Here is a 13,444-nt window from a genome sequence, read left to right on the forward strand (position 1 = left end):
AGGTTGTTTCGCACTTCCACGTAAATCAGGAAGTTCGTCTGCCTGCATTCAGATCAACGGGGTCCAAGAAGAAGGATAAGATCTTGTAGTTGTTGGATGTCAAGAGAATTCTTCGACAGTATCTTGAAATGACTGAGTTTCAGTTAACCGATCATCTGCTGCTGGATGGACGACAGTTTGGGGTCAGTGCCTTGAGATCTGCAACAGTAAAATTTTTCTGTGTCTCGTCCTTTAGAAGTTTTGTAAACTTTCTTTTCTACAGTTTTTACAATATATGGGAACCGCTTAGATCAGGGGTGCCCACACTTTTTTGGCTTGCAAGCTACTTTTAAAATGACCAAGTCAAAATGATCTACCAACAATAAAAATTTTAAAAAAACACAAAGCACACTGTACGCAGAGAAAATGTTAATTATCAGTTATATTCGGGTGGGGGGGTTCAAAGAGTTCAAGGCAGATGACTTTAAAATATGCAATCAGTAACAACTATAGAAAAAATAGACAAATAGAGCAAAATATAGACAGCAGATATAAATTCTCAAAACTGACACATTATGATCACTAAATTGAAAATAAAATCATTTTCCTACCTTTGTTGTCTGGTAATTTCATGAGTCTCTGGTTGCACTTCCTTCTTCTGACTGTAAATCCAATATTTCTCTCTTTCTCTCACTCTCTACCATTCCCCAACCAACATCTCTCTGTCCCTCCATAAGTCCAACTTTTCTTCCTTTCTCATCACTGCCCACCAGCCTCATGCCCATTTCTCCTTCTATCACCCTTCTCCAATACCATGCCACATCTCTCCCTCCATCACTATGCCCATCTTCCATTCCCCATGTGCACCATCTCTTTTCCTCTCACTCATACATTCAAGCCCAACAATTGCCCTTTTATTCCCTCCCTCCCTCCTATGTCCCAAGTTAGTGCTCCCTTCCTCCCTCCCTTGTGTCCCACATTCATGCCCCCTACCTTCCTTCTGTGTCCCGAGTTCGTGCCCCCCTACCCCTCACTGCCTTCTAGCCTTTGTCCCACCCAAAGACGACCCATGCCGAAGCCTACCTGCCCCCCCCTTGCCACCGCCATCTGACAGCTCCATTCAATCATCCCCCGCCGCCACAACTCCAGGCAAGGAAGGCCAGGCATGTGCAGCGATTGCACGCTGCTGACTCACAAGCCTTCCCCCTCCCCCCCAACATCAATTCTGACGTCGGAGAGAAGGTCTGGGCCAGCCAAGCAGCGATTGGCTGGCCCAGAACCTTCCCTCCGACGTCAGAATTGATGTTGGGGGAAAGGCTTGTGAGCCGGCGGCATGCAATCGCATGCGCCTAGCCCTTCCTTGTCCAGAGCTGCAGTGACAGATGATTGAATGGCAGTTTCGGGTGGCAGCAGGGAGAGATCCCGGACGGTGGTGTTTTTACCTTGCGCAGTCTTTCGGTGATCGAATCGCGTTGCCTTTGTGATCGACCAGTAGATCACGATTGACGTGTTTAGCACCCCTGGATTAGATAGTTTTCTCATAGGCAGTATATCAAATATGAAACCTGAACCTTGTGTGTGCTGGCTAAAAAACATATATTTGTTGACATCTTTATATGTAATTTCACTAAAGACTCCATGTTTAGCAGAACCTTCTGTAAAATATTCAGGCAAATATGCATGTCCCAACCTGTGTGTCACACTTTCCATGTACATCTCCTATGCAAAATGGGACTTAACAGATTGCATTCCAGGCTGTAATACTGATAAACATAAAACACTGCTGTGTTTGTAATTTTGTAAATGCAATGAGAGTCTTAACTGTGATGAGACTAAGCTAAAAAGCAGTCGCTAACATGTCTTTTCAGCTTTGGAATCTACTAATGCCCAATCAAGCACTGAAGTCACGAATCACTAAGCAGTGGGGAGACATTGGCTTCCAAGGTGATGATCCCAAGACAGACTTTCGAGGCATGGGCATGCTAGGACTGGTCAATCTTGTGTAAGTTTCTTGCCTTTATCTTATTTCTATGTTTCTTCCCATGACATTTCCTGTTAACTACTGTCAGATCGTGGTACTTCTTGTTTGCTTTAGATATACTTAATTGTGTGATTTGTTAATTGATTTTTAAAAGGGGTGTGTGTGTGTGAGAGAGATGTATATTATTTTTAATTTAGTCAAGGGATAATATAGACACACTCGGTAGCCTTCAACGCTGGCTGCCTGACAGCATGTGCTCTCCCTAACTTGTTTGAACAGAAGCAGCCAGTAGGACATGGAGATCACTTTCTCATTATAAGCATGTCACTTATAATAACCCCAATCCCAAAAAATTGTAAAGAATCAGCAACATCAATAACCAACTATAGACCAGTAGCATCTATTCCATTTATGGTAAAAATCATGGAAGGATTCGTACACACCCAACTAATGGAATATCTCAACCAATTCTCTCTTCTGCACGAAACTCAATCTGGTTTTAGGCCTCTATTTAGCACTGAAATAGTAATTGCGGCCATTCTGGACAATTTGCGTTACTTGTTCAGTAAGGGCCTCTACGCCCTAATCATGCAATTTGACTTGAGTTCTGCCTTTGATTTGGTGGACCATGGAAAACTGTTACAATGCCTAAACACAATCGGAATCAGAGGAGAGGTACTGAACTGGTTTTGAGGTTTCCTTATATCACGCACCTACCAAGTCCGTTTTAATCACGATCTCTCAGACACATGGAGCAATCCATCTGGTGTGCCACAAGGATCACCGCTATCCCCTTTGCTCTTCAATGTTTACATGACCTCATTGGGTGCACAACTGTCCCAGCTGGTGATAAAACTATTTAGCTACACTGACGACTTCACGATAATTATCCCATTCACCAACTCTGTCTCAGAAGTCACCCCCAAAGCAACAGAAGTACTAAATCGGATGGAGCAATGGATGACTGAATTCAGACTAAAACTAAACTCAGAGAAAACAAAATTTTTCATAGCACCAATGTGCATCAATAACCTTAGTTATCCCATTCAACCCACTATGAAGATATTGGGAGTAACACTGGACCAGAACCTGACCATGACCAGGTAGACTCCTTGATCAGAAAAATCTTTCTCACCCTCTGGAAGCTTCGGTCCATCAGAGCTTACTTCGATGTCTCATCATTTCGAATTCTGGTACAATCTCTTATACTGAGTCAACTCGATTATTGTAACATCGCCTACTTTGCACTCCCCCAGAAGTATATGCAGCAATTGCAACTAGTTCAAAATGCAGCGGTTAGACTACTTTGTGGACTGAAGAAGTTTGATCATGTGACACCTTCCTATCGACTTTTACACTGGCTGCCGATGGAGGCACATGTGAAATTCAAGTTTGGTTGTTTTTACTTCAAGGTACTTTAAGACTTAGCCCCTAAATACATAAGAGACCTTTTCTCTTTCACAACCAACAGACACAAGCGAAGCTCACACACAGACTTTGTTTCTCCACCGGTTAGAGGTTGTAAATTTAAAAGTCATCACCAATATCTTTTCGCACATCAAGCAGCATTATGGGGTAAAGACCTTGAACAATTGCTCATGCCTACTACCTATGGGGAATTCAGGAAACGCCTAAAAACACATCTGTTCCTGAAATACTTAGGAAACCAACCCATTCAATCTTAGTCCTCAACAAACGATCACTAGAACTATCTGTACTTTGTTTATTCCATTCAATCTGTAAAATTTCTAATCATTGTAAACCGCATAGAACTTCACGGTCCTGCGGTATATAAACTGTTGTTATTATTAATATTATTTACTATTCAGTTCTTACTTTTCCGCATGCCCTGACAGGTGCTGCTCTCAGGGGACTACAATGCCTCCAACTCACAGTGCTAGCATTATCTAAAGTGCACAAAGGAGAATTCCCACAGGCTGAACACTGCTTTAAATCAGCTTCAAGCACTGGGAAAGCAAAACTTGCCTCACCGAATGCCAGTACGCCTTCTAAGTGGTCATTGGCTCCACTCCTTCACTGTTAGCAGTGCAAGTTGCCAGCATTCATTAGCCTCTGCCAAAAATGACAAAGAAAGCGAGTAAATGAAAGCATTGTACTGAGTTTTCTGCTTCACTAACTTCAACTCTAGAGCCACAGCTCCCCCTCAGGGAACTCCTATTAAGCCTCCGATATCTATTACCAATCGTCTCCAGTCGATTCAGAACATAATAGTCATACTGGGTCAGACCATTGGTCTATATAGCCCAGTATCCTGTTTCCACAGTGGTCAATCCAGGTCACAAGTACCTGGTAAAACCCCAAATAGTAGAAACGTTCCAGAATCTCAAAGAATAAAATTCCGGAACCCCCCAAATAGTAGCAATATTCCATGCTACTGATCCCAGGGCAAGCGCTGGCTTCTCCCATGTTTGTCTCAATAGTTGCTTCCATTCCACTATACCTTTTCCAAAAGATCCAACTTTGTTTTAGGCTTAGCCTAATTTTCACTCTGCCTCCTTTCCATTGCCTCGTACTCCCTCACCAACACTTTCTTTAAAACCAGGAAGTCCTTCCTATACCGCAGCAATGACCACGTGCTTCACCAGAGCCTATTGAAGTATATTCTTCAGAGGAGGAAACCTCATCATTCCTTTTTCTAGATTCTGAACAACTATCTACTTCCTCTGATAAACTTCAACACACAGAATTAACAAAACTGGATACCTCTCCAGAGGATGTTAACTATGCAAAATTTATACAAGGAACTGGCATTAGGAGCGGGAACACGGCCTTGAGTGAAAATGGCTTATTGAAAGCAATAGACTCTCAGGCTCAACTGCCATTCCTATTCTCTCCATCTTACAGGCTTTGAAGGCACAATTCTGACAGAATCCCTATTCTCAACAACCCATCTCCAAACTTCTTGATGCCAGCTACAAAGTTCAGCCCACACCAGGACATGAGAAGATGTAACTCCCCCATCATTCCATGGTGTTTGAGGCTGTAATAAATACATTTAAATCTTTAGAGTCTCATCTTCTCGATCCTCCTGGAAAAGAACCCAAGACCCTAGTTCAGACATGGGCAACTCGGGTCCTCGAGGGCCGGAATCCAATCGGGTTTTCATGAGATCTATTTGCATGCACTGCTTTCAATGCATATTCATGGTTTCTAATGCAATGAAAAACCAATGTCTCTTGTCAAGTTCTGTCTGGTGGGCGTCAAAATGTTTTATTATTTTGATTTCAAAGGTCTTATATTCCTAGATTTTCATCAAATTTCCTTTTAGCATTATCACCATAAAATCGTTGATGCAGTGTTCTGGTTTTCTGAAATGTAAAACAAAAAAAGGACAGATCACAGCTACCTCCTGTTGAACATTACCCACCTATTTGGATCACATTCTTGCTATTCAAAGAACTAAATAATGGAGTGATGCGCTTCTGAGTGGGAAGGTGATCTCCATGCCCTATTGGCTGCTGCTGTTCATCGGATAAGCTAGAAAGAGCGCATCTGGACAGGCAACCTGTGGAGAAGGCTTCCAGGTGTGTCTGCATTATCGCATTGACCACGGAGAACACCTATTACAGGTAAGCAACTACACTTTAAAAGAGATTTCAAATATAATATGAGCCTTTGTAATAACTTTAACTCTCTCCTCTTGTCTTCATTGGCCTTAGCACTGAGAAGATTGATAAAATAAAATTTGTTTTCTGGATATGCAGGCAGTCCCTGGGTTAAGAACGGGTTCTATTTTTTCAACCATTATTAAGTTGAAATTGTATGTAACTCAGATCCTGTACAGTACACAGTCGATAAAAAACATTAAAGAAACAGTCCTCAAAATAAAGTACTATAGTTTAAACAGAAAAGATAGGTTTATACTTTCGTTCTTCATCCATCTCACTGTTCCCTCTCCACCACCACATCTAACATTTCTCCTCTCTTCTCACTCTTCCCCATGCATGGCTCAAAGATATTTAATCAACTGTAAATCTGAGTATATACCATCATGTAGTTTATGCTCCGCTCAAGCTGGAGATTTATACCGTATTTTCGCGGATATAACGCGCACCTGTGTAAAACGCGCACAGGGGTATAGCGCGCAGAAATCACGATGATATGTACCAAAACTTTTCTATACCGCGCTCAGGCATATAACGCGCATGATGCCCGACGCTCCTTTCGCCCGCCCTGACTTTCCGTGCGCTGTGCCGACTCTCCGTTCACCCCCCCTGACTTCCGTGCACTGTCCCCCCTTGAAGTCCTGTCCCCCCTTGAAGGTCTGTCCCCATCCTGAAAGCCTGATGCCCCCCCCGACGTCCGATACATCCCCCCCCCCCCGGCAGGACCACTCGCACCCTCACCCCGAAGGACCGCCGACTCCCCAACAATATCGGGCCAGGAGGGAGCCCAAACCCTCCTGGCCACGGCGACCCCCTAACCCCACCCCGCACTACATTACGGGCAGGAGGGATCCCAGGCCCTCCTGCCCTCGACGCAAACCCCCCTCCCCCCCCAACGACCGCCCCCCCCCCAAGAACCCCCGCCCGTCCCCCAGCCGACCCGCGACCCCCCTGGCCGACCCCCACGACCCCCCCACCCCCCTTCCCCGTACCTTTGGAAGTTGGCCGGACAGACGGGAGCCAAACCCGCCTGTCCGGCAGGCAGCCAACGAAGGAATGAGGCCGGATTGGCCCATCCGTCCTAAAGCTCCGCCTACTGGTGGGGCCTAAGGCGCGTGGGCCAATCAGAATAGGCCCTGGAGCCTTAGGTCCCACCTGGGGGCGCGGCCTGAGGCACATGGGCCAAACCCGACCATGTGTCTCAGGCCGCGCCCCCAGGTGGGACCTAAGGCTCCAGGGCCTATTCTGATTGGCCCACGCGCCTTAGGCCCCACCAGTAGGCGGAGCTTTAGGACGGATGGGCCAATCCGGCCTCATTCCTTCGTTGGCTGCCTGCCGGACAGGCGGGTTTGGCTCCCGTCTGTCCGGCCAACTTCCAAAGGTACGGGGAAGGGGGGTGGGGGGGTCGTGGGGGTCGGCCAGGGGGGTCGCGGGTCGGCTGGGGGGGCGGTCGGAGGTTCTTGGGGGGGGCGGTCGTTGGAGGGAGGGGGGTTTGCGTCGAGGGCAGGAGGGCCTGGGATCCCTCCTGCCCGTAATGTAGTGCGGGGTGGGGGTAGGGGGTCGCCGTGGCCAGGAGGGTTTGGGCTCCCTCCTGGCCCGATATTGTCGGGAAGTCGGCGGTCCTTCGGGGGGGGGGGGATGTATCGGACGTCGGGGAGTCGGCCGGGCAAGAGGGCTTGGGCTCCCTCTTGCTCCGATCGTGGATGCGGGTGCGGGTGGGAGCGCGTGCGAGCGGTCGTTCGGGGTGGGGGTGCGAGCGGTCCTGCTGGGGGGGTGAATCGGGCGTCGGGCGGGGTGGGAACTATGTTTAAAAACTTTTCTATACCGCGCTCAGGCATATAACGCGCGAGGGGTATGCGCGGTAGGTAAAATCGCGTATAACGCGCGCGTTATATCCGCGAAAATACGGTATGTTCCAGCAGGCAAGGTTGAAAGTCACAAGAATGGGAGCTTTTTCTTTTGCTGGTCCAGATGCATGGAATGCCATTCCATTGTATATTAGAAAACAAAAAGATATGATTTTTTTAAGAGGTTCTTGAAGAGACATCTCTTTTGCGAAATGAAGCATGGGTTTTGAGCAATTTTATTGGGTAAATTGTATATGTTGATGAAATATATACTTGTGTGTCTTAAGGCTGTTTGTAATGCTTATTGTGAATGTGGTATTTTAATAATAATAACTTTATTTTTGTATACCGCAATACCACAAAACAGTTCAGAGCGGTTTACAGGAGAAGAGACTGTACATATGCAATGAAGATATAGAGAATTAGTTATCAAGTGTATGGTATAAACCAGTGGCAATTACAAACTCACTTTGTTAAGGGGGGATATAACTAAATAAACCATGAACCATCTGTACCTCGCACCTCTCCCACCACCATGTCCAGTATTTTTCTCTTCCTCCCTATGCCCAGTTCTCTTTCTTCATTTCCCCATATGCACCATCCCTTTCCCTATCACTCAGACACCCATGCCCAACAATTCTCCATTTCTATTCCCTCCCTTCCTCAGCATCTCTTTCCCTCACTCCCTTCATTCTTCCATCCTATGTCCCAAGTTCATGCTCCCCTCCCTCCTTTCTTACTTCCTGCCATCCTTTGTCTGAAGTTTGTGCTCCCTCCTTTCCTTCTGTGTCCCAACATGACCCTGCATCTCCCTGTGCCAACACCCCCCCTTTTCCTCCTGTTCCGTCCCAACGCAACCCTCCTCCTCCCTTCTGTGTCCCAGCGCGCCCCTCGTTGTCCTTCCCTCCATTCTGCGTCCCAGATTCATTATTCCCTTCTGCGGGTGTTTACCTCCTCTGACCTGTTTCCTCTTCCCAGCCGCACTTCTCTTTGCAAAGTTGCGGCCGCAGCTCCTGATGTCAGAAGGAAGGCTTCCAGGTTAGCCGCATGCAGGAGCCGATACTCATGAGAAGTGTGACTGGGAGAAGGCAGCTGGCTGGCAGAGATGAACACCTGCGGGAGGGAGGCATAAATTTGGGACTCGGAACATAGGGAAGGATGACAAGGGGCGCGTTGGGACACAAAAGAGAGGAGGAGAATCATGTTTGGACAGGAAAGGAAGAAGAGGGGGGCGTGTTGGCAAAGAAAGGGAGAGGCAGGACCCCGGTTTGTAAGTACGAGTCCGACATAAGTCGGACGTTCTTAACCTGGGGGCCTGCCTGTATATTAGAATTCTTAAAATCTTTTTTAAATTGTCCTAATACTACCTGTTACTACTACTGATAATTTATATAGCACTACTAGGCATATGCAGTGCTGTTCATCAAAACACAAAGATAGTCCTTGCTCAAAAGCGTTTACCATCTAGTCAAGACAGTTTTGTTTTGTATTTTAATTCTTTATTTTAATAATTTTAACAAAAAAGAGAAATATAAATTACAATCTCAATACAAGACATTAATTACATTTGACATGATTCATAGCCTCAAAAGTATAACAACACATCTTATCATACAAACAATTAAAACAATCCCCCTTCCCCGCTCAGGAGGCCTGGACTCTTTTTCGTAAGGCTAGGATAAAATACAATTTAGATCTTTCAAAAATCTTCTTTTTCCAATTCAATATATTTCTCCCATATATCTTTGAACTTCGCCCACTGATTTGTTAAAAGGGCTGACAATCTACATTTCGCCTTCCGTATCCACGGGGGTTAGGGGCAGAGCCAGCCTGTGAATACTAAAAAAAACACAAATAATATTCGGGCTGGTTCTGCCCCTAACCCCCGTTTCCCCCCGGCTATTTTAAGCCCTGTGAGCCCCCTCTTAAGCCTTACCTGGTGGTCTAGCAGGTTTTTGGGGCAGGAACGATCTTCCCACGCTCCTGCCCCATGCAGATCGCTCATAGGAAATGGCTGCCTTGAGCTCCCGTCATAGTCCCGAGAGACTACAGGAGCTCAAGGCAGCCATTTCCTATGAGCGATCTGCATGGGGAAGGAGCGGGGGAAGATCGCTCCTGCCCCGAAAACCCGCTAGACCACCAGGTAAGGGGGGGTTTCACAGCACTTAAAATAGCCCGAAAAATTTAAAAATGTTTTGTTTTAAAATCGCGAATAACCGAATCCACGGATGCTGGAACTGCAGATTCGGAGGGGGAAGTGTATATTTTTCACATACCATTCCTAAACGATCTCTCATATCTCTTATAGTAGGTATATTTGAAGTACGCCATTGCTGAGCCAATATTAATCGAGCAGCTATAAATGCCAAGTCCATAAGTTTAAGTTGAGCAGATGATAAACCCTCTACTCCGATTCCCAGCAGTGCCCTTTCAGCACTCATATCGAGAGGGATCTCAAGTAGCTTGCTCATATAGTAAAATACTTGCTCCCAATATTTTAGGACCTTTTGACATTCCCACCACATATGATAGAATGTACCTTTTCCCCCACATCCTTTCCAGCAAGCATCATTTTTCTCCTCAGTACATTTACTGACTAGAACCGGAGTAATATACCATCGTACTAAAAGTTTTATAGCATTTTCCACCAAAGTGGCTGCTCTAGCTATATGAAAAAGGTGTGATACAATCACCCCCCACTCATCAATTGACCATTCCTTCCCAAGATTTTTTCCCAAGCCAAGAAATACACACCCTTTAGCAACTGGGTTCCCTAACCCCTTTTCAAATTCAGATTTCTTCAAAACTTCTTTTCTCATCCCCTTTTATGTCATAATATAATTTTTCACCTGTAGATAGGGGAAAATGTCTCTCGTTTCCAGTTGATATTGACCCTGGAGATCTACAAAGGCTTTAACCTCACCCTCCTCAATAAATTGACCAAAACACCTCAACCCTTTTGTCTCCCACTTTTTAAAAATCCCCCCTCCCTGGCATAAAATCTTGCACATATAATATAGGGGAATAATAAATATTTTTTCTTTTCCCAGAAGTTTTTTTCCCACACTTTTCCATACTCCCAAAGGGCATCTACTAAAAGGATTACTTATATTCATTAATTCTTTTTCCCTCCCCTACCTATGGCAAATATTTCAAATTCCTAATACCTTCTACTCCTAACATTTCTTGTTCTACCCTTACCTATAATTTAAGTGGATTCGAATGCCATTCAACTATTGCTCTCAGTTGAGCAGCTCTATAATATTTCTCTAAAGAAGGTAAACCTAATCTTCCTTCCCCCTTAGACTTAAACGTTGCCTGTCTTCCAACCCTTGAACTCTTTCCTCTCCAAATAAATCTCATTATCATACTATTCCATTTTTTTAAAATACAGTTTTGGAATTTCTATCAGTAATATTTGAAATAAATACAAAAACTAGGAAGAATCATCATCTTAATCACTTCCATGCGTCCTAGCCATGAAATAAACATCTTATTCCACCTTTCTAAATCCCTCTGAATATCCGTTACCAACTTTCTTGTGAGTACCATTAATAGTAATCAAAAGGCCAATTGGAAACAGCCATTTATAATGCAAATTCTTCTGTTTCAAAACTGTAAGAATTGGGCGAAATTCCCTCCTCTTCTGTAGAGTAATAACAGATAAATCCTGAAATATCTCAATGTTATAAGTCTACCAGGTTACCGTTCCCAGTTCTCTGGCCTTTCGGATCAGTCGTTCTTGATCCACAAAATTATGCAAGCATACAATTATATCCCGAGGCTTTTCTGATATTCTGGAACCTGCCATCCTGTGGGCCCTGTCTATTTTCACTATGGCTAGGGAAATTTCTTCTGCGCTCTCAGATTTTAACATAAAGGCAAATAATTCCTGTGTCACTTTTGCAGCATCTTTATATACCTCAGTGTCCGGGACCCCTCTTATTCTCAAATTCTGCCGCCGGGATCTATTCTCCAAATTTTTTGTATGATTTACACAGTCTTTCAGTTGTTTTTGGGTGTCCCCCCACTTGGCCACCTATGGTTTTCAACACTGTTATCTTGCTCACCAACTCGCCGCTCAGTTTCCTCCACTCGCCCCAATAGGTCCGCCAAATCTTACCTTATCTCTTTTACAGCGTCTTTAATTTTCTCTTTCACCGCAGGAACTTCACTCTTTATTTCCAGGGCCCACTGCTGAAGATCTTCACGTTTCCTTCGGGGCAGAGCCGCTCTCTCCATCTCCTCCTCCGATGCAATCTCTCCCAACTCGCATGGCGTCTCCCAGTCCACGCTGGAGGCCACCTCTCTCCTGCCCTCCTTCCTGGGGACGACGACTTGGTGTTTTTTTTCTCACTGTTCACTGAAGAATCTTCAAATACTGATTTTTTGTTTTCCGTATCACTTAAACTTCATGTAGAGGGGTTTCGGAAATGCTGAGGTTAGCGCTCCCTCCTCAACCCACCATCGGGGTAAGTGACGTCACCGAAAGTCTCCCCTCATGTAGTCAAGATAGATTTTATGTAGATTAAAACAGTAAAATGGTTTTAATTACTTTGCTATTATGGCACAGTATAAAAGAAAAAAAAAAGTAGATACAGATGAAAGTTGTTTGTTATTTCAGGGTTATAAACTGAATCACAGCTAGAAAATCTGCCTAATGCAGCATGCAATTAAAAAGACAAGAAAACAATACAATTAGTATAGTCCTGGAAACAAAAATTAATTCTAGCCTTTAGAGAGCTTACACTTAAGTTGGCTCCTCAGGCAGTGAGGGAGAGTAATTTTCAAAAGCATTTCCATTGATAAAATAGTTTTGTGTTTTAAAATAAATTTACTTATCCAATGAATGCATAATGCTAAGAATGAAGAGCTTCTACACACATAACTTTGCTAAGATGCAAGGAAGTGAACCTGGCAGCAGGACTGAGGTGGGCTTTGCATTTATGCACACGGTTTTTGAAAAATTGGTTCGATGCTTAAATTAACCCAGAGAATTTGCATGCAGTAAACAGTAGGTGTATGGAGCGCTGGGGTGGGGGGGTTTGGTGGGTCCTTTAGGCAGGGGGGGTTGGGTCCTTTAGGCCTCCATGAAGGATCAACATGGAGGTTCTTGTGTTGTCTGCTGTTGACTTTGCACTGTTGTTTTGTTTGGCGTGTATGTTTGTAATATAAAACATTTTCAATAAAAAACATATTGAAAAAAAACAAAAACAGTAGATGTATATCAGTGGTCTCAGACTCGCAGCCTGGGGGCCACATGCGGCCCACCAGGTACTGTTTTGAGGCCCTCGGTATGTTTATCATAATCACAAAAGTAAAATAAAACAGTTTCTTGATCATATGTCTCTTTAGCTATAAATGACATTATTATTAAGACTTAGCCAAAAGGAAAGATTGATAAACTGTAAAGAGTCATTTCTTTAATAAGACATTAACTATTTTTTTTCTGAGGCCCTCCCAAGTACCTACAAACCCAAAATGTAGCCCTGCAAAGGGTTTGAGTTGGAGACCACTGGTGTATATATAAACACGTGGAGGGGCATAATCAAAAAAACCGTCTAAGTCCCTTTTTGGCCTAAGTCCTTAAACGTTCAAAGCAGAAGCAGGGAAAGTGTCCATAACTAAAACAAACGTCCTTGTTTTGATTATGGCCTGCTTCTAATAAACGCCCAGATCACCACTACATCTACAATTACACCCCCACGACGTCTACACTTTTTGCCCATAATGAACCAAAAAAACGCCTAAGCCCCAAACGTCCAACACAAGGGCTTTTAGGCGAAGGAGGAGCCAGTCCTTCGCCTAAAAGCTGGATTCTGAAACCGGTGCTTTCAAAAACAACACCGGTTACAGAATCCCCCCCCCCCCCAACAACGATCCAGGCAAGAGGATGCCCAAGCCCTCCTGCCCTGTCGAACCGCGAACCCCCCTCCCACCCACCCCCCGACAACATCGGGGCAAGAGGGAGTGAAACGAACGGGGTCTGTTTCTTGGTCCCGAAACCACCT

The 13,444-nt window shown here is 44.7% G+C and overlaps 1 protein-coding gene across 5 annotated transcripts in view; it reads left to right on the forward strand.

Moving 5' to 3' along the window:
- Positions 1–13,444, forward strand: part of ELMOD2 (ELMO domain containing 2) — a 139,873-nt gene that overhangs the window by 89,745 nt on the left and 36,684 nt on the right. For all 5 annotated transcript variants that reach the window (XM_033939720.1, XM_033939710.1, XM_033939701.1 and 2 more), the window contains one exon: positions 1,848–1,981. In XM_033939720.1, the coding sequence (XP_033795611.1) occupies positions 1,848–1,981 (134 nt within the window). The remainder of the gene's footprint in view (positions 1–1,847; positions 1,982–13,444) is intronic.

Source organism: Geotrypetes seraphini, chromosome 1 (genome assembly GCF_902459505.1).
Source record: "Geotrypetes seraphini chromosome 1, aGeoSer1.1, whole genome shotgun sequence".
Classification (NCBI taxonomy): Eukaryota; Metazoa; Chordata; class Amphibia; order Gymnophiona; family Dermophiidae; genus Geotrypetes; species Geotrypetes seraphini.